We start from the raw sequence: 22,089 nt of genomic DNA, 5'->3' as shown, positions 1-22,089 counted from the left end.
TTTCCCCCCCCAATGCGTTTTTATTCAAATTATACAAATAAATATATCAATGTAGGTATTGAATACATAAATAAACATATCCATAAACAGAACCCAGGAAGTTTCCTGCTCTGTCGTAGACTGGCGTTCATAATCACCCATACATATCCATATTTGTGGTTTGCATATTTTGGGCACTAGGTGTCAGTGTAGTTCCACAGCTGCAGAGCGACAGCATTTCTTTCCTAATGGGTGCACATTTTGTCCAACATTCACTATGGTTTCTGTTGCAGCAATGTCTTTTCCTTGATATGGAATGTGGGGAAAGCTTGTGCTTTGATTTTTTTATTTTGTTTTTGTGTTTCAGCTGCTTTGGAGTTCCCAAAATTCCCCCCAAAAGTTGATGTCGTTGCAGATTGCAGCACAGCAAAGGTATACCTTGCTTACAAGCTTAGGAAGACTAGGGGCAATTTGGAAGGGCTGTTCCCTGTCTGTTTCTTACCCAGACAATACAAGAATTGAAGGCTTATGGCTGCCACCCGGGTTCACGTGCTCCGATATCCAGGAATGGCTAGGAAAAGGAGTAGATCAGGCTACAACTCCCATGATCCCTAGCTAGCAGGACCAGTGGTCAGGGATGATGGAAATTTTAGTCTCAAAACATCTGGAGGGCCGAGGTTGAGGAAGCCTGGAGTAGATTATTCAACACACCCCTCTTTTTCTATCATCTAAATCTGTGGTCAGAGAGAGTTGAACCACACCAGCCTAAGCCCCAGGTGATTCAAGTGATGGGAAGGAGGAGAGAGAAACATTGCCCAAACCATTCCAGCTACTTATCCAGCTGCATCCATTTTGATTCCAGGGGCTGACTGCAGCTTAAAAGGATAAACAACCTGTTGGGTCAAGCCCAAAGTGTTGCTCATAAAATTGTTTGCAACTGTGATAGTTAGATGGCAAGCAAGGCTGCAACCTTCACCTGTGTCATTTATATCTGTACTTGGAGCTTCCATTGAGTGATAGCCACTGATACGCAGACCTTTCAGAACCATCTAAACTAGACTTCATTATGCCCCCTCCAACCTTACTGTCTTTGGAACATGTGCATCAGAATGCTTCCTTCCCACAGCTGATTTGCACTATAAAAATATCTCTGCTTCAGACAGTGACTCTTAAGCCTTGATCTCACTTCATTTCTTTGCTGTTATGAAAATGGAGCAAAATATCTCAGATGAGCTGTTGCACTGAAAAGGGTTTTGTTTTCGTGGTTGTTGATGTTTTTGCTTTGGCAGCTTCTTTAAACAAAAACATATATTTACATTAATATTAAAATGTGTGTGGAAATGTGACACCAATCAATTATGTAGCAAAAGGGTTAATGGATATTAAAACTCAAATAGCATGATCCAGATCCCCTTCCCATGATGATGGAAACTGGAGTCCAACCATATCCAAAGAGCCACAGGTTAGCCTTCTTTGTTTTAAAGGATAAATATTTCCAGCTCACAAAATCCCCCTTCCCTCATTCTTACTTCTGCTCTGCTCTGCTCTACTCTTGACTTCAGGCAGGGAGAGGGAGGGAATTTCCTATAATGGCCAGCCTCTTTCCTATTCATCATTCTCCTTCCATCCCCAGCCACATATTAACTCCTGGTTTCTTGTCGTCTACGTCATCTCCCTCTAAGTAGTAACTTTCTAGGGTATTTTTGGGGCCCACCTTAATTTAGTGATAGAAAGTTGTTTTAAACATTGTGTTTTAATGTTGTAATGCATCCTGGGATCTTCGTGTGAAGGGTGATTAATTCTTCAACATCTCTGTGTGATCTGGATCATGGCTCCGTGTATATCTGGGAACTCTGCAAGGTAGCAGCACTGCAGTATACAGGGCAGTCATATACACCATTGCTTTATCCTTTAGGGTGTCCTGACTGCAACTCACCAGACCTTGAGGATATCTCAGTCCTTTCTGCAGTGTCAAGAGCTCATGCTCAGAGGCCTATATTGGGTGAGGTACGTAAACTATCTCCTGCCGGTGTATTGCAAGCGATACAGCAGGGTCTTTTTTGACAGCTGATTAAGGTTCCTTGAGCTTCAGTTCAGATCATTCATTTCCTCCAGCTTTCCCAAACAGCTTACAGCATGCACATTTACGTGGCTGCCCATAGGCCATACACCACTATTGCCTATTATAGCGAGTGAGCAAATGTTCACAACTGCTTGCCTAATTTGGGCCGTTGTTCTCTGGCAAATGACATGTTTTCACTGACTGTCCCCTTGCTGTTTTTTCCTGTTTCTTTTTCCACTCAAGTCTCTTTTGCTCGGCATTCAAACTTGCCACATGAAGGTGATGAGGACTGTTCTGGCCTGTCCTCTTGCCCTTGTCCCTGGGGGCAGCTATTCCTGCCTAGACGCAGAGAGCTTTCTACATGTATTGGACCTATGGGCTTGCACATGCACAGACAAATGCACATTGAGCATTGGGTACTGCAAACTGTGTAAATGTTAGCTTCACAAGTGGTCTAGAGATGGGCTGCAAGGTGGGAAGTGCAATCCTGATCCTTCCCTACTTGGTGACTTTGAACATTTGCGTTAAGGTCCCTGTTATCCTTCTACAGAGCAGTGAGCAATGTAGCGCACAGGTTTTTATTGGTGCTCCTCATTCACAGAAGCATAGAATTGTAGAGATGGAAGGTACCCCGAGGGTCATCTAGTCCAACCCCCTGCAATGCAGTTATTTCAACTAGATCATACATGACAGATGGCCATACAACCTCTGCTTAAAAGCCTCTGAGGAAGGAGATTCACACCTTCTGAGGGAGTTTGTTCCATTGTCAAAAATCTCTCATCATTGGAAAGTTCTTCCTGATGTTTAGTCGGAATTTCCTTTCTTGTAACCTGAGCTTCTTTTTTACCCACTTTATAAACTTAAAGGGCAACAATAAAGCACTTGGTGCTTTATTAAAACAATATACCCAGATGAAAACTTTGAGTAGGAGTTTTATAGATTCAGTGTTTCCAGCATAATGAATGTTATGTGATAACATTTTCATTCCTCTTTGCAAGTTTGCTTCCCCCCCCCCCCCAAAATAACCAGTTTCCAGCCTAGTCAGTGGAACACCATGAATTTGCTTCATGTTACAGAAATAAACAGGCAGATAGTACGGAAAGTAGGGTGGTGATTATGGCAGGGCAGACGTGCCTGTTGACTTTAAACCTTATAGCTATATAACTCTTCAATATTGGGGGTGAGTGTGTGCAGAGTGAATGGATACAGTGGCTTGAATTGTCACACTTTCCAACATGTCAGGAATTATTTTCTGAATATAGAATGTCAAAATGAGACATGGAGACAATCATGTGGCTAATGTGGGAAGGAGCAGCTGAGCTGAAGGAAACATTAGCTGGTTTATAGACCAGAAACAATGTCTGTTCCTGGCTACTCCATACATTTTGTGGAGAATCCAGTTAACTAATAAACTCCAAGGCATTCTTAGAACAGTCATTTCTCACATTGTGCACAAAAGGCCTCAAGTTCCATTACAAGAAAGGGTTTATATAAAGAAGCATAGAGTTGTAATCACTCATTATATAATATATTTATCTAACTTAAACAAGGCTGCTTCCAATGCAGTGTATACTCCAGAGCAGCAGTGGCTGGAGTGGGGATGGGACTAGAACTGAGCTGAAATTCCTCAGAAATATAACTCTGTATTCGGCAGCAGGAGTGGAAGGTCATCACCTTTGTCTGTGAACCAGCTTCAGGAAGGGCACAAGTACCTTTGTCCTCGCATTCTTCTCCAAGCTCACATTTCCTACACGCATGTATGTTTTGGTATTCCCGCACTATACCCTTCCTCAGAGCTTTACAGGAAACTAATAATTAGCTGTAAGGGCCGGACAAAATCTAAGGAGGTCCTTAGATCATCGGTTGAGACATCCCTGTCCTAGAATATTGGGGGGGGGGGGAGAGAGAGATGTCAAATCAACCTTGCCTTTCCTTCTAAAATGCACTGCAAACAAATCAGTGGTATCTTAGACCCACATACTCCTGACTGCCAGGAGGTCGAGCTATATATTGCAAGAGAGATCCGTGATTGGCTCTCCCATTCCCCACCAATAACTGAACTCTTGTTTTTCAGGCAGCAGCAGCAGGTAAAGGCAGTGTTCAATCTTTGCTTTTGTGCGCTGTTTTCCAGATCAGAATCTCTCCCAAAGTTGCCCTTCACTGTGTAAAGCAGGGGGTAGGAAATCCAGGCATTTTTGCTGTGGGTGGGGAGTGGACAGCTCTGTTGTCAAGAAAAGATAAGTCTCCATTTAAACAGGGAATAAGTGGAAGATTGTGGAATATGTGTTTTTACAGCATAAACGCAAGTCTATGCAAGAGACCTGAGGCCCATATAACCAGAAATTCTGGTGTTGCCTTTTTTTTGTTTTTTTTTTGCAGTGAGACCCTGAAATTGGAGTGTCTGCGGATTCTAGAGAAGAAGCAAGGTGTGATGGCAACACTCAGTTGCTTGCAACGAGAAGAGATGAAGGTTCTGCTGCTGTAAGTGTTGCTTTTCAATGGTAACTCTCATAGTGCAGCCAACCTAGAGCCCAACATGCATTACACTAGTGGTACCCCCAGGACAGAACCTGGGAGCCGATGTGCGGGGCCCTATTCAGCAAAATTTGAATGAGCTTGACCAGACTCAGCTGGTCAGGCTTACCACATTTTGTAATTAGTGAAGAAAAACACATTGTCATCTATAGAGAGGGGACCTATAAGACCATTCAATTCAGAGTCTTAAATTACTTAGCTGCCCTGCTTCATTGCATAAGAGGTATATTCTGTCCTGCAGAAAAATGCCAGGGTCCGAGGCCCAAGTTCAGGGAAGTGCTTGGATTATCATGGGGTTAATAATGCTTTGGGATTGCAACTGCCTTCTCCCAATATTAGATGGGCAATATATCTCTTGTCACGGGTGCAGTGGGCTTTCTGCTTCACATGTGTGTTTTGTGGGTATGCTTTCCATTTCCAAGAGGAAGGTGCAGAAAGACTTCTTCCCTCTCATTCTGCAATATGTTTGTGTGCGTACATATACATATATATATGATCAAAGACATATCTCTTGAGGACAGAAGGTTGGAAGCATCTTTGTATTCTGGCAAAGTAGTCCTTGTTTGTTTTTAAAGGGGGAAATGCTTTGCTTCAGTAAATGGACAAACTGTTTAAGTGGGCCAGTTTGCAATATCTGGACAGAAAGTGAGCAGAGCTATGTTCTTTGAGGATTGCTGCCTAATTTGGCTTTCCTGTGTTCACAAAGGGAGATAAATCAAAGTTCTTGGTGGGCAAATAAGAGCTTTCCATGAAGCACAAAGTAACTTTAAAATATGTTGCCTGGTCAACCCAGGAGGGGCGAGATGCTCTAGTCTAAACCAATCAAGTCTCAATATCGCTTATCAGTTACCCAGTCTGCCTTAAAAAAAAACCCAAACCCGATCTGCTTCATGAACAATGGCCAGGGCTGCAAAAATTCAAGTGCCTAGAAGCCCCTGGCACCTAGGTTGGGTGAAAGGTCAGATGCCTGGTTTCTCTTCGTCCTGTGTGTGCTGCTGTTTGTAGAAGCAGATGGCAGCAAAGAATGATGGATCAGCATGTTTCGTATCACATGTGTTTCACATGTCTTCATTCATATGTCTGTTCTATCCTATTTTTGTGTTAATTTTCAGTCTCCTGTGAATTAAAAGCTTCCAGGAGCACAGAGCCCTGCTGCAGAGGTTTGCTCTTCAGCTCATGGGGGTCAGGACGGGGGCGGGGTGTATACCAAGGGAAGGTGTGGCATGAAAGCTGGTGGGCCTTGCCAGTACATACAACCCACTCTTCCTCATGTGAGTTTCAGAGCATGAAGAAACAGCATACCTGAATAGGTTTGGCCTTTAGTCCGCTTCCTCAGCAAAATACTTTTCCTCACTACTTCAGTTCACAAACTGTAGCCACTGGCTAGGGCAGAGGTAATCAAGATGGTGCCCATGGGCCTAGCCAGGGGGGCAGCTCCCCTTCCCCAATCAAGTAAATAAATAAAAATACCTAAACCAATTGCATCACAGATAACTTGGTTCTGCCTCCCCCTAACATAAAGCCTGCCCCCATAAAATAAATCCTGACTGCGCCCATGTTGGTGCCCTTCCAATACTTCCATCACTGGCCACATTGACTGGGTCTGTTGGGTGCTGGAATACCTTGGCTGCCCTTGGGCTAGAGCAGCCTTTCTCAACCTTGGGTCCCCAGATGTTGTTGAACTACAACTCCCATCATCCCTAGCTAGCAAGACCAGAGCTCAGGGATGATGGGAGTTGTAGTCCAACAACATCAAGGGACCCAAGTTTGAGAAACAATGGGCTAGAGGGACAGCTCAAGTCAAGTGATGATTATTTCCAGGTATGCTTCAGCTCTGTCACCTCACAGTTGAGCTCTGTCTGAATGGAAAGCAGCAGAAGGCAGCAGCAGAAGACCAGAATCGTTCCAAGTCAACTATCCTCTCGCTATTAACTCTCCATTCTCCATCTCACCAGCTCTTATGTTTGCAGCCTTGGGGAAAGATTTCTTCACAGAGCAGCCTAAAGCAGGGGTCAGCAAACTTTTTCAGCAGGGGACCGGTCTACTGTTCCTCAGACCTTGTGGGGGGTCGGACTATATTTTGTGGAAAAAATGAACCAATTCCTATGCCCCACAAATAACCCAGAGATGCATTCTAAATAAAAGCACACATTCTACTCAATGTAAAAACACTCTGATTCTCGGACCATCCACGGGCCGGATTTAGAAGGTAATTGGGCTGGATCCGGCCCCCGGGCCTTAGTTTGCCTACCCATGGCCTAGAGGCTTCTCCAGATATCTCAGGGAACATGGAGCAGTATACTTCACCAGATCCAGAGGGCTTGTGCTGATTCCCTAGCAGCCAGCTGCACTCAGCTTGAGACAATTTGTTTGGGATCAAGTGTTACTTGCTATCTAAATGGTTGCCTTATCACATCCTCACTGTGAAGCTGCCCTGGGGAAAAAGATATCTAGGGTTGTTGTTTTCTGGAATGCCTCCCATTTGCCCATTGGTGCCATATACTACTGAACCGGGAATGTGGAAAATCACCATCTGGAGGAGCTAGGAGATCAAATTTTTCCACAGCAGGAAGCTCTTAGTGCCTATTAAGTGCATCAAGATTTGCTGCTGTTTACAGCCAGGTTGTGCTAACAGACAATTAAGGTCAGAGAAAGAGGATATAATTTGGGTGAAAGGGGACAATAAGTAGCCTCTTCTTCTTGGGGGGCTACCAGCAATAACAGAGGCAACTGCACTTTATAAACATTTGTCCCCTGTTTCATGGGAGCTTAGAGTAGTGGCCGAGTCTGGCTGAGATTTCTTATGTTCTGTATTACAGAGTACAGCAAAAATAGTGGAGCCAGAGGGATGAAGTCAGAGAGCAGCACTGCAATTTTGAGCTTTGTGCAAGTGGGGGAAAGGAGACTGACTGCTTATTAAAATTTTAAAAAGCAACGATGTAGGAGGATGAACATGTTTGCAAGCCCATAATTACCCAATGCCATCATCTGCCAGGAAATGGTCCAATAAATGCACAACCTTCACTTCTCCAGTTGACACCTTGGCCTCTCTTCCATGGGTCTCAGCTCTGCTTTCCCATCTCATTCCCTGGGTCTTCTCATTTCCAAATACAGCTGCCTCTTTGTCCCACTTATGTCCCTGTGTTGTTGTTGTTGTTTCTCTCTCTCTCTGCTCTCCATCTCAGATTCCTAAGCTTTGGTATTTCTTTCCCTGCAGCTTGTACGTAGCTCCAAATTCCTTTCCCCTTTGCTTTCTGGGAAACTGTGGTTTTACATCACCACCACACACAGACACCAGCTAAGAAAACCACTGCATTTTAAGTGCTGCTGTATGTGGACTGTTACTGCATGAGAGTTTCTTGTGATGCAGTGGGTGGTGAACAACACTTCTCTTCCCCACTCCCACCATGTCATTTTGAAAACTTTTTGCAACAGTTCTTCTTTGTATTTATGGAAATTTTTTGGGTAAATTGAATATTTTTTTCTGTTTTAGTTACTTTGCAGTTATAGAGATTAATAAGCCCCTCTGAAGACTGAGTTTCACTTCCTGGTGCAACTGGACTTCTCCGTGACCCTTCCCCTCTGCAGGGAGGTGGGACCAATTCGGATGGTCCGCCCCCGCCACTTAATGGATCCAAATGGTTTCCAGAGAGTGGTAGGGGATGCTTTATCCCATGTTGATGGCCTTTCAGCTGATTCCCTGGTGGCCCGCTGGAATGCGGAGTTAACCAGGGCTATCGACTGTCTGGCTCCGAAGCGCCCTCTCCGATTGCATGGAGCCCGGACAGCCCCGTGGTTTTCTTCAGAGCTGAGGGCGATGAAACAATCGCTGAGACGGCTAGAGCGTCGGTGGCAGAAAACTCACTCCGAATCTGACCGGACACAGGTTAGAGCTCAACGTCGAGCCTACCAAGTGGCGATAGCGACGGCAAAGAAGACTTTCTTCACCGCCTCTATTGCATCTGCAGAAAATAGTAGCAGGAGACTCTTTCAGGTGGTTCGCAATTTAACGGAACCACCTTTACCACCGGGGCCTTGTAAAGACCCCAAGATCTCCTGCAACGATTTTGCAAAGTTTTTTGCAGATAAAATCACTCATATTCAGAAGGAGCTAGACACCACCGTGGGAGCAGGGCTGGGGCGGGAGAGTGCTAGAGCCCTGTCTGGTCAAGTTGCATGGAATCAATTTCAATCCGTTACCTCCGAGGATGTGGACAGGCTGCTTGGATGCGTGAAACCAACCACCTGTCTCCTTGATCCTTGCCCATCCTGGCTAATAAAAGCAAGCTGGGAAGGGCTGGGCGATGGGCTCTGCGGGGTGGTGAATGCTTCCCTCTGTGAGGGAACATTCCCAGACCCGCTGAAAGAGGCGATCATTAAACCGCTTCTTAAAAAACCATCTTTAGACCCGGCCAGTATGGCCAACTATCGCCCAGTCTCAAATCTTCCTTTCTTGGGCAAGGTGGTTGAGCGCGTGGTTGCTGAACAATTCCAGGCATGTCTGGAGGATGCGGATCATTTGGATCCCTTCCAATCGGGATTCAGGCCTCATCATGGGACTGAAACTGCCTTGGTCGTGCTGGTTGATGATCTCCGGTGAGCTAGGGACAAAGGTGAGAGTTGTTTCCTGGTTCTGCTGGATCTCTCAGCGGCCTTTGATACAATCGACCATAACATCCTTCTGGACCGTCTAGAGAGGCTGGGTGCTGGGGGTACTGTTATACAGTGGTTTCGCTCCTTCCTCCTGGGCCGCCCTGTGGAACGCCCTTCCAGCAGATGTCAAAGCGATAAACAACTACCTGACATTCAGAAGACATCTTAAGGCAGCCCTGTTCAGGGAAGTTTTTAATCTGTGATATTTTAGTGTATTTTTGGTTTCTATGGAAATTATTATTATTATTATTATTATTATTATTATTATTATCAGAAACTGTTCCTCTTTTTTTTTTTTTATCCCATTCACCATAATAGGTACGAGACTATTGTTGGGGTTGGCGAGATTCCAGAGATTAAAGGCCTGGCGGAACTGAAAACAAGACTTCAAGCTGTGAGTTATTCCCATGATCACCTGTTAATAGCAACTTAGACAGCTGAGAGTTCTGTGTGGCAACTTCTCTTGTATGCAAAAGGTCTGATCTAAGCCAGAGCTACTTGGGAAAAGAAGTAGCTGTGGAATGATTGATTAACACAAATGGGTTAAGGGAATAGAGCGGGTGGTCTTTTTTTTGATTGATGGTTATACATATATACTTGTTGTACATACATGCTTAGCGTTGCTGTGAGAATTATGATAAAGTTGGATTGTATCAAATGACTTTATACAAGTATCTATAATAATATATGCCTAATGCATTTGTGTGAGCAAGAAATGGTGGGGGGGTTGTGTGTGTGTGTGTGTGTGTGAGAGAGAGAGAGAGAGAGAGAGAAAGAAAGAAAGAAAAGAAAGAAAGAAAGAAAGAAAGAAAGAAAGAAAGGCAAGTTTTTGGTGGGTATCAATGCAAGATCATAGATGCTCTGTAGTGAAACATTCTGGTCTTCCCTTTTGTCTTTTCTGGCTCAGGTTGAAGAAATTTCTAAATGTTTCCAAAGCATCTCTGATCACCAGTCGGTTGTGCAATGCATTCTGTCTGATGTGGGAAAGAAAAGGAGTCAAATAAAAGAAGTCAGAAGGTTGGTAGAATAGTATTTTCCGTGTTAAAGGCTGCAAGGCACTTACACAGGAGTGAGCACAGTGGGGCTTAATTCTGAGTACATACATAAGCTTGAATTGCAAGACTTAGTATAAGAGTAATGGTTGCTTAAATATCCACATCCTAAAAATCTAGAGGGTCTTGGTGATATCAAACCATTCATTATCAATATAGTACAGAGGTTGATTTCTTACAAGTGATTTCCTGAGCCTGGTCCAAAAAGGGCCTATGTCTCTCAGCGGTGTAGCGTGGGTTGTCAGCACCCGGGGCAAGGCAAGTAATTTGCACCCCCTAACCAGGGGCAAGGCAAGTAATTTGCGCCCCTAACCCCTAACCTGCCGCCGCTGCCAGCTTCTTCTTGCTGCTGCCTGGGCTGGGGTATTTACGGTAAGGTAGCCATGGCGGCGGTGGCGGGTCCGTGTCAGGTGATCTGAGGCGAGTTGCCGCTGGCGCTGCTGCCCAAACGACGACGCTTGCCCAGAGGAGGAGGGCAGAGAGGCGAGGAAAATGCAACATGGCCCAGCAGCTGCAGCAGCAGCAGCAGCGGGGCTGTGAAGAGGGGCTGCCTGGCGCGCCTTCTGCGGCCCTGACTCGCGGGGACCACAGCGAGCGCTGAGAGCCGCTGCCTGCCGGACGCCTTCAGCCCAGACGCGCGCACAGCTCGTCGGTTCCGCGAGACATGGGGCTCTGCTACAGCCTGCTCCCGAGGCTCTTCGGCGACTCCGGAGGCGGCGAGCGCGCCCCCCCCAGATGTTGCGCCCGGTGCGGCCGGCCCCCCCTGCACCCCCCACGCTACGCCACTGATGTCTCTGATATAATCCCATTCCAGTGGTTGCAAGAGGAGGAATATAATTTTCCTAGGGAACAGGATATTGTTGCCTTTGTGATAACTCCACAATAGATGTAGGAAGGGTCCTCTTCTAACCAGGGTCTTGTAGATGAATCACCTGTTCTATGTGTTTTCAAGTAGCTAAAAAAATATTTGTTTGTTTGTTCATTTCAAATTTCTCGTCTGAGGCTCATGGGGTGGTTTATAATATAAAAACACAAAAATATGTAACTTAATAGCAAATGAAAACAATAACACTCTCCCCGGGGAGTGGAAAGACTCAATTTTATTTATTTAAAATAGTTAAATGTCACTTTTCTACCAAAAAGGCATTCAAAGTAGTTAAAAAAAAGGAACACTAGAACAACAAACCTGAAGTTCATTAGTTCGGTATCAATGTTTAAAAAGAACTAAACCCACCAATAAGCAGCAGATAAAAACAGTATCCCTTGTATAGTCTTTCTTACCTCATCTATGCCAGTCTAATCAGTTCAGGTGGTATTGCTTATACAGTAATAGGCTTTGGTTATTGGCATTCACAAGGAACTAGTTCTCTTACTGGACTGTCACCTCTCTAAGCTTCCTTACCAAGCCATATTATTAATGCTGGCCAGCAAATGGCTTTGTGACACTGACTATGATGAGCACACCATAAAAATAAGTGACAATGTAAACATAGCCTTGATTAAACTTCAGCCACTAGGGAAGCAAACAGCAGGTTTCCAAGTGCAATCTATTTTGCCTCTTCTGTCTGGAGAAGCTCAGCCAGGCTCTGTCTTCGTTGATACCTTAAACATGTCTCAAGCTTCGGGTAATAATAGTCTTGAGACCAGGGCCAAAAACATCCCTCGGTCTGAATATGCATAATCCTCCAGCAGTAAATAGCACATTCTCAGTGAATGGAGCAGTGCCTGATACCCCGCCTCCCAGAAAAAGCAGCTACAATGAGAATGAGTTGTGGAATCATGTTGATGAGATGTGAGGGGCAGTACTGATATGCAACCCAGGGAAGGAATGATGCCCTAGGATGCTTTAGGCAGCAGTTTGAACCTGGCAGGAAAACCTTCACCAGCATGTAAGTTTAGAAATGAACACCTCCCTACACCTGTGAACAGGTGAGCTTGACTAGTGGATAGCATGCAATCTCTGTACATAATTGAGACTACCAAAAATGAGTTATTGAAGTTGTGATGCAGCCATATTGGCAGCTAGAGAAGTATTATATGGCCTATCAGCTGAAGCATCATTTGGAGAGATATCATATGGATAGGGTGTGGTCAGGGAACAGGGCAATATAATAGAGGTAAAAAGTGAGAAGCCCTTGGTGGAAAACTATCTTGCGCTGGGGAGGAGGAGGATGCCTGGCCATGACTTCAGACCTTCTGCTGAAGCTCTTCTTCAAGTGCCTTCCTCAGCTGGTGTGCTATGTTACAAAAACAGAAGACTTCTTTGGTGCTGGTGCCCCAGTAATGGAACACGCTTTGTATATTTTTAGTTGCTGCCACGATATTGTAAATGTTATGGTATTATTATTTTAGTTTTCTTTGTTACTGACCACCCTAGAAACTGTTGCATGAAGGGTCGCTTGCATGCAGCCTGGTGAGTAACTGGGCTCGCATTTCGAAGTCCTTTGCTATGCTGCTGCTGGAGAGAGGTGAGGCTTGTAATCAGGGAAATCTCCATGACAAGTGTCACAGGAAGGAAAGGAGCATCACTTGTTTTAGTGTCCGTTCTTGGATGTGTTCATTTCTCTCAGCTGACCGTCTCAGTACTTGCCAGCCATGCACGGCTTGTACTGATCTCATGCTTGCCTATGCAACAATTGTGTGTAATACTGGCTTATATGTGGGTGATGCATTTCATGTTGGTGCATAAGACACAGTTCATTATAGCTTCGTTTCTCACTTCCAACTTCGTGCCAAAATGCTGAGCAAGCAGAAGCTCCCATCCATATGCCTTAGTAGGAAAATAACTTTTCTTCATTTAATTTACATTTCTCACATTACATTATCTTAGCAATTTGGCTGGTGAAAGTGGTTAGTTCACATTCTCAATTAGTGCTAAGGCTTCCACTAGATGCATCATTCCAGCGTCTGGCACAGCACTCAGGGATTTGTACAAGAAAACCGGCATCAACATTGGCCTCGCTGAGACAGATTGAGTATACCAGGATGGACGTTGCTAAAACCAGCTGCAATGTTCTTGTCTGTCTGAGCTCTCTCTGTGCCTGAGCAAGTCTTTAAAACTGTCTGTGCTCCAGTTTCCCATCTGTAAAATAGGATTAGCAACTCACCTCTTTTCCTTGCAAAAATATGGTGTAAAGACTTATGGAAAAGAATGTAATGGACCAGATGCTGTAGTAATGAGGAATAAAGAAATGGGGGGGGGGGAATAAATACTTCAGGTAGAGAGTTAATAGAGAATAGTGGGCTTAGTGTATAGGCTTTGAGCCTTTGTTTTCTACATGTTCAGAAGAGTTGTGTGGTGCAGAGCTGTTGCATTTGGATTATCCTCCAGCCCAACATATTGAAAATGAGAACATCAGGAATGAGACTAGGCAAGAACACATTTTTCTGACATGGAAATTATTCTGAGTATGTAGCTCAGGTCTTGGCTATCCTAGCTGGTAGTAAATAAACAAACATTTTATATCTCAATTGACTTTGTAATGATACAATTCAAGATTTTACTGTTAGGAGTGGCACCAGGAAGGCCAATGCATCTTTCTCAGCATCCACAGCTGTTTCTCCTGTTTGTGTCTTCTAGAGACAGACAGGTGTTGGTTCACTGACATCATTGAGGGCTTGCAAGAAAAATTATATGATTGTGCATCAGTTTCTAGATTTCTGGTGAAGGCTGCTCATACTAATATTCCTTCTTGTGATGTAAGACTGTGCTTGGAACAGAGCTAACAACGAGAGTTAGTGCTGTAGCTGTCTTGCCTCCCACTCATTCCTTTCTGGACCAGGTCCACTGGGAGTTTTGTTACAGCAGACACAGCCCTTGGCTCATGATGGCATTGAACTGATTAGTTCCTTTCTTTCTATCTTACAACTGGCTTCCCAAACTGGTTCTTCAGCATCCAGCAGATGGAGGCTTGCCTTGACAAGATGCAGCTTATCTACAACCAGTTCAAGAAGACCCGGAAATGCAGGGGTGAGTTGCTAATGTTGATAGTCTCTCTTATATAATCATCAGCTTGCACAGATTTCATAAATCAGAGGTCTGTTAGCCACTACCAGGGCAGGTATGTCTTTAAAGCGTCTGATTAGGCAGATTCCTTGAAATACTCAAATAGCCCCAAGCAGGCATCTTAGCAGCAGTATCTTGAAACAAACAAAAATGCCAGGTGGGCACTACTGTACTTGGGGATTTGAGCCATCCATTCAGCAGCACCTGTACCGATAAGATAACAATTCTGAAAGCTGTGGCTAATCTCAAGGCTGCTCACCCCAGTCTGAAAAGTATGGAGCTTGTGGCTGCCTTGCGTGCAGGTGCTCATATCTGCTAAGTGCCTGTGTAGACGGTGTCAGAACAAATGTTTATTAACTCTCAAGTGCCAACAAAGTTTCTTCTGTCACAACAAAAGGGAAAGTTGTAAGCCTTGTTTTAGTGTGTGTGTGTGTGTGTGTGTGTGTGTGTGTGTGTGTGTGTTTCATCCCTGGGGTCCTCAAAAACTGAGAAAAATGAAGGAACGGCTTCTAGATTGCAGGCAGAGGCACAGGTAGTGATGTGTTGGAAGCACCTAGAACAGATGTGGAGGGCCTTTTGTTTTGCTGCATCAAAGCAACATGTATAGCTACCCCTCTGGCAGTTTCTCCCCCACTCACCGCTCATTGGTTTTCACTGGAAATGTGACACCTCCCTGTTTCCTATTGGGCTATCTCGCAATATACCGTTTTTTTCCGTGTATAAGATGCCCCCATGTATAAGACACCCCCTATTTTGGGGGACTCCAAATTAAGAAAACACCCCTCAGCACTACCCATGTATAAGACGTACCCCAATTTTAAACCTTTTTTTGTTAAAAAAAACTAGTCTTATACACGGAAAAATACAGTAGTTTATGTGAATAAAGTATTAATCTGTGAAACTGCAAAGTCCTGAAGTCATTCCCTGGAAAATCTTCTAATAAGTTGCATTTTATTTCTAGGCCTGGGCTACAATGAACAGCAGATCCACAAGCTGGATAAGTAAGTGTAAGAGTTTGTGTATAACAGACCAGCTGAGTATCGAACACTTCTGGCTTGTATTCTGTTGGTCTGCGGTTGGCCATTAAACTTTCCTTTTTTTTTTTAATATTTATTAAGAATTTTTCATTTACAGTAAAAAAAAATGAACATAACATTGCATATCACATATTTTCTTATCACTTCTGGACTTCCTCACATCTCCCGCTCCTACGTTCTAGTTTAATACACTTAAAACAACAATTTATTCCCTTATCTCCATCCTTACTGTCAAATTTCGAATATATTTCAAATTTTAGATACGTTTATTCCAATCCTTACAAAAGAAAATTTAATTTAGCCTAATAATTATCTAAAAAAAAATAGGTTTTTCATCTTATATTTAAATTATCTTCATGATTTACTTCATCTATTTTGATGGTGCCAATTTGTCTAAAATCAAGCATCCTGCTTAACGTTCATGCAGTTTACAATATTTTTGCAGATAAAGCTTAAATTTTTTCCAGTCCTCTTCAACGATTTCTTCTCCCAGGTCTCGGAGGCCATTAAACTTTCCTGAGCTGCTCGTGCTCAGATTGTCTGATTCAGGAATGAGTCATACTATATCAATCAATAAAGTTTCATTGAGGCACTTGAATAACAACCACCTCATCATAGCCTTGTGACTGTTGAGAACCAGCACCTTTCCTTGTAGTAGGAGGAATATCACATGTAAGGGGAAGACTAGCTTCTTCCCTTCCATCAGCCGAGACAGGGAACTGGCTTTCCCTGCTTACAGGAACACAGCAATATGCCTTATACCAAGTTAAAGTATTCATCCATCTAGCCTAGTGTTGCTCTAAAGTCTCAGACTGAGGTTTTTCACATCACTTATTACCTGATCCTTTTTACTGGAAATGAACTGAATTAGCGAGTTTCTTTGTGGCTAATGATCTTCTTGCATTAGTGTGGGTATGGGTGGGTGTTTGCTTGTGGGTTGTTGTTTTTCAAATGCTTAAATTATGAGAAAAATTGATGAAATAATGTACATTTTATTTTGTTTCATTTTCAGGGTGAATTTAGGACATTTAGCAAAAAAGGTTCTTTCAGTTTTCCAGGACAACTGTTTGCAGCAATACAAAGCTGCTCTTTTGGCACATGGAATTATAATGAGGTAACAGTGTTCCTAGCACATACTCTCACTGGCTGCCACTAAAGCAACAATGCTCATTTATTTTATTGCACCTATATCCTACCTTTCCTAGAAGGTGCTCAGGGTGGCATACGTGGTTCTCTCCCTCCTCATTTTATCTTTGCAACAACCCTAGGGAGCTAGGTTATACTGTAAAATGGGGGCTGGCCCAAGGTGAACTTCATGACTAAGGTGGGATTTGATTCCTTGTCTCCCAGGTCCTAGTCCAACACTCTTACTGCCACACCACAATTTCCCCCATTCCAGGCTCCTCCATTCCATATGGAAGCCTAATTTGCTATGTTACCATCATTGAATTGTACACACATACGGTCAATTCATGCATGATAAACACAGACCTCCTAGAAGAGACAAAATGGGCTTCATTTGGAAGGTGAAAAGAGAAGAGAAGTTCAGGAGAGGAGCTGAAAGCTGAAAGCTGCATTCTACATCACCTCTGTGGATATAAGTCCTGCCCCTTATTGACGGTTATGTCCTGTGCTGCTTCAAAACACATTTCTGCCAGGGAGGAGATTTTCCAACTGGGCTTGCTGCCAAGCCTTATAAGGAACAACAGAAAGCTGGGCAAAGGCTTAAATTCATAGCCCTCTCTCCAGCATCTCTCCTGAGTACTCCCCCAACAATATATTTATTTATTATATTTCAACTATTTATGTACCACTTTTTAGAAAGGATCACAAGTGTTTTACAAAAAAACACACACACCAGAATTAAAAATAGTACATAAAGCAATGAAATGTAATAATATGTTCTAGAAAACATCAGAATTCAAAAGTAGGATTGTACTCATTCAAGACACATCCCCTCACTCAATACCCTCACAAATTTCACATCTGCTAACGCATCTGTGTCTCAGTCAACCTCATCGATTTGTGAGGTTCTCTGTTTGAATAGAGAGTGTTTATGGGATCCGCAAAATGCATCTTGTCCTAATTTGCTATACCATGCCAGCAAACATTTCCAGACAGAATGAAGACCTTTGAATCAAAGTGTTGGCATGGAGACAAAACAGGTGAAATCATGCTCATTGGCAATAATACAGTTGCATCCAGTGACGTCTTGTTGCCACAATGGCTTCTGCTTTTGCAACAGGATTACCTCTCCCTCTCCTTTCCCTGGGGGAAATCCCCCAAACAGATTGGAGGTTATGGAGGTGTGCTGGGAAAGGAGAAAAAAAGCTCATTGCGCAGGAGAGAAAGTCCTTATGCTAGTGGGATGACTTTGTTGGATGCAGCCCATTGCCTTTCTATGAAAGGGACATTGCTTCTTCTCAAGCTCTGTATCTAGCTTTGTGATTGGTTGTCAGAATGAGTTGTGTTTATTTTTCTCATTAGCGTCTAGTTCCTTTCTGAAATCTTGGAATTAACTAGGCATAAGAGTTTATTTTTCCCTTCATGATATAGTGCACAGCAGGACAGTTGACATTATAAACAAAGACATGCTGTCGAGCTGACGTTAGTACTCATTTCACTGGACTACACACTGCAAATCTTCCCAAGCCTTTGGGTTGGAATATTGATGAACTTCTTTGTTTTCAGTATCAAGCAAGTTTCTCATATTGGAATGAAGCCATTATTAAGACAAAGAGCAGCACTTAGAAAGAATGATTTTATGTTAAAGGGTGTTTGGGGAATAATGCAAAGAGCAAATTGCCCAGTGGTGATGGAGAGTCATGCATTGACTTATTACATTGGAGAAAAGTGCAGTCACTTAAGGAAGTAACTGCAACCCCAACTGGGGGGTTTTAATTGCAAAATGCTTTTGAAACACAGCAGCTTTTTCAATCAGGTTTCAAAGGGCCTGAAGGTTTCTGATGATACTCATCATAATTAGGGTTGCTTGAGGACTTCACTGGGACTGACTTCTGAAGTGTACTCATCTGATCCACATCTACCAGAATAAGTTGTGGGTTGGACTTGTAGTCTTTCAGATTCTGGACTCCATCAAATTCTACAAGGTGGTCTAAGGGCTGGCTACTTGTTTTTAACAGGTAGTAGCTGCTTGCAGTGACTCCAGAGTATATTGCTGCTTCTGCACAGTGAAAATGAGACCAAAATGCCCCTGGAACTGTGGAAGTAACTTACTTCCAGAGCTCCAGGGAGATTTTTTTGGACACGTTTTCATGGTACAAGGCAGCATTGCACTTTTCAGCTGCTCCAGATAACTAGAACATTTTTTTTTTTTAAGAAAATGAAATGCAAAGCCTTGAAACACATTGTAAGTACTTTTTTTCATTTAAAGGAATTAAATGTGTGTGGATTTTTGTTGTGAAAAAGAATCTATCTTTAGTCATGATTAGTCTTTCCTTGCTGTGACAAAAGCTGTCACACAGGTTGTCAAAACTGAGGGGTTCAGAATCAAATTAAGCAGCAATGACATTGGAAGGAGATTCAAGAATCAGTTCCACCTCTGAATCATGCGGAAGCAAAATATAATTGCATTATGATGATGAGTAGATACAACCACTAGATAGCTTTGTAGCATCCTAGTAGATACCATGAGTGAAAGATTCATATCCTGCTGCAGATTTAAGGTGGTTTGGTTGATAAGTATGAATATGATCTGCTTTAAGGCTTTTACCCTACATCCAATTACTTCAGATTAAGCCCCAGTGAGTTAAATGATTTACTCTTGTGTAGACACATATAGGTTGATTTCAAAGGGAAGGAGTGAAGCATCTTGATGAAATCAGTGGAACCTAGCTCATGCTCTCTTTTTAACTTTAAATCTATCCACTTCACTGAGTTAATAACCAAATTACAGTTTACAGTTTTCATAGTGATAACACATCTCCCTGATATCTTTATAGATTTTGGTTTCTAGTATTTTAACAGTTTATACCCATGGTATAGCTTTGGCAGATATATGATCTTGCAGAAAAGTATAAATATTGTTAATTAATATGTGGACATCATATTGCATCATTTCATTTACTGTTCCTTGATATCCAGCAGTGCTGTGATCTTCGGGGGTTGTTATTTTTGTGTATATGTGTTTCTTTGTTTCTAATTGCCTTTTTTGCTCTTGGTTTAACAAGTTCCCTATTAGCTCCTTTCTCAATCCCACCAAGGCACAGAGCAGAATGAAATAGAAGTAATTCTATGTTTCCTTCATTTTGTGTATTTTGCTATTTTTATTATGTTTTAATTTTTAATGCATTCTACTTTGCCCAAAAGTGGTTTGTAACTTTCTAAAATAAAATCCACTTGCCTACTTATTTCACCTTTGTCGCTATGAAAAATGACCAATCAGTTGTGGCTGCTTTTATGTCCCCACTGTGGAAGGATGTGTAGATCCAGAATTGGTCTCCACAGTCACTCACTGTTAAGCCCTGTTCATGAAAGACAATCTTACTCGGCTAGGAGTGATTGTCAAAGAAGAAGCTTTGATGAGATGCCTGGCAGGGTGGGGGTCCTAAATAGCTTCTCAGAGGGGAAGAACTGTATCATTTGTCTGGAACATCATTAATGCTGTATGACTTTGCTATTCAAATCCATGAGGAACTTTGTGGACCTATGAATCCTTGTGGCTGAGCACTTCTTTCCATTTTAGAGAAACCTAAGATCAAAGTGCCTCCTTAGAAGAAAAGAAATTAGCAACTCTTTGACTACACTTGTTGTCTTATCCCTTCAGGAAGGTGTTTGACCTGAAGAAGAGTTTGAAGAAGCTGAACAGATCTTTAACCTCCTGTAGTGCAGAGATGTCTGGGTGCCAGGATTGCCTTGATAAAGTACAGTGGTGATTTGTTTCTTCTGTTGTTCAAACCATTTCAAAAACCAACAGCAACTTGAAATTAAATTTAACTATGTCCAGTTTATTATAGCTCTAATCCATGGGTTGTCCCCTGTGTGTGTGTGTGTGTGTGTGTGCGTGCGCGCGCGCGCTCAATCTGCTCTGGGGATTCCCAGAGCATCTGGTTCAGATTTGGGAGCAATGCAGGGGGAGGAAGGGAGGGAAAGTTCTGTTGCACGAGCGGAAGTAATTCTGTGGTGGCTTGGTTAGACTCAACCCCTTATTTGTACCTCAGTTGCTTTAAGTGTCCCAGCTATCCAAATCTACAATGGGACCCCCATGTGTCACTCTGTCAGGGCCGGATTTAGGTTTGATGAGGCCCTAAGCTACTCAAGGTAATGGGACCCTTTATATGTCCAGCTGTCCTTTGACAACAACAAATTGTCACTGTTTTTTGTGTTGAATATATGCTATATGTCCATGCAGTCCATGCAGAATGTAGGCACCCTGTATATAGAAATGAGCAAACTAGTGATATTTTAGGGAGCAGGCGGGGCCCATTACTTACACCATAGGAGCCTACACAACATAAAACACTGTTGCTGTATGTAGGTTTTATTTTATTTGCTTTTTATCTTATATTTTGGAAATGTACATCCAGTTTTTTTCTTTAATTTTTTTGGGGGGCCCCAAGAGCAAAAGATTAATTCAGTCAGGCAACTAACCAGCTGTTTATGTTGTGAAGGGCTCACATTGGGCAAGAGTTCCACCCAGTGATGTAATGAAATAATGGTTCACTGGAGAGTCGCCCCATCAAAAGCAATGGAGCCATAATTGCAATTACTGTATGCATAACATGGTTGCCTAAATCCAGCCTAATGGAGACAGTAATAGTAATAGGCCTGACACTTTTTGAACACCACCTGTTGCAAATAGGATCCACTTTTAACTGGTATATGCAAAGGAACATTGTACGTACTCACTCCATTGTTTTTGTTCTCTGTTTTGCATTTTGCTTCCCCTGAAGATTTTCCATGGACAGTAGGATCTTTCATATATATTAATTGATTCTGGCATTTTGAAAGGCAATTCGCTTTTCATAATTTCATGTACCAAGTGTAGATGAGAGCTTGGGAGGCCTGTAGTGATCTGTGGTGTTTTTCGTTTTCTTGACAGGCTTTGGATGAGTTGCCTCAGAGAATCCTCCAAGGCAAAACAACACATTCTGCACCTACACAAGTTTACATGAACCAGAAGCACCAAGACATGGTGTTTGGGTATGTGCACACAAATATAACTGTCAAGGCATATGGAGTCTGGATGTTTTCTGGGTGTGCTTCTTTTTTGCACCATTGTAATAATTTATGATGAAAAGCAACTAGTGTGTGGCACGTATTTACAATATATCCCTCACCTCTCAGGCCAGTGTGTGTGTCAAGTGAGTTGATATATTATCACATTCAAAACGTGCTATGCCACCTTCCACTAGTAATTCCAGTGTGGTTTACAGCAATAGAATATGACTCTAGTAAGAGCAACATAGTGAAATTCATCACAATCCACAGACCAGCCAGATACCACCCAGGCATGGTATTAACAATCTGCAAATGCCTGGCTGAAGAAAATGTATTGTACAATGTTCTGGTGAGCATCTGCTTGGTCATGCATAATTAATAATTTTAAAAATGCATAATTAAATAAAAAAGTTGAACTGTACTTTTTGTTGTGTGTGTGTCTTGAACAGGATGCAAGAGCTTCAGGACCAGATGAAAATAGTAGCTCACAATCTCCAGCTCAACAATAGCATCATCCAGCGGTAAGAGGTTCTGAAATCTCTTTAGCAGCATATAAAGCTATGCCTAAGAGAAAGTACTAAGCGT

General features: G+C 42.8%; 1 protein-coding gene across 2 annotated transcripts in view; it reads left to right on the top strand.

The window, feature by feature from the left end:
• Nucleotides 1–22,089, top strand: part of IKBKE (inhibitor of nuclear factor kappa B kinase subunit epsilon) — a 36,649-nt gene that overhangs the window by 13,967 nt on the left and 593 nt on the right. For both annotated transcript variants that reach the window (XM_079979217.1, XM_079979216.1), the window contains exons 10-20: nucleotides 347–411; nucleotides 1,895–1,986; nucleotides 4,421–4,522; nucleotides 9,548–9,623; nucleotides 10,137–10,246; nucleotides 14,175–14,251; nucleotides 15,249–15,288; nucleotides 16,337–16,438; nucleotides 20,111–20,207; nucleotides 21,386–21,486; nucleotides 21,954–22,025. In XM_079979217.1, the coding sequence (XP_079835343.1) occupies nucleotides 347–411; nucleotides 1,895–1,986; nucleotides 4,421–4,522; nucleotides 9,548–9,623; nucleotides 10,137–10,246; nucleotides 14,175–14,251; nucleotides 15,249–15,288; nucleotides 16,337–16,438; nucleotides 20,111–20,207; nucleotides 21,386–21,486; nucleotides 21,954–22,025 (934 nt within the window). The remainder of the gene's footprint in view (nucleotides 1–346; nucleotides 412–1,894; nucleotides 1,987–4,420; nucleotides 4,523–9,547; nucleotides 9,624–10,136; nucleotides 10,247–14,174; nucleotides 14,252–15,248; nucleotides 15,289–16,336; nucleotides 16,439–20,110; nucleotides 20,208–21,385; nucleotides 21,487–21,953; nucleotides 22,026–22,089) is intronic.

The sequence above is a fragment of the Podarcis cretensis genome (assembly GCF_951804945.1).
Source record: "Podarcis cretensis genome assembly, chromosome: 6".
Lineage (NCBI taxonomy): Eukaryota > Metazoa > Chordata > Lepidosauria > Squamata > Lacertidae > Podarcis > Podarcis cretensis.
The sequence above is the reverse complement of the archived record's forward strand: the minus strand, read 5'-3'. Positions and strand labels throughout refer to the sequence as shown.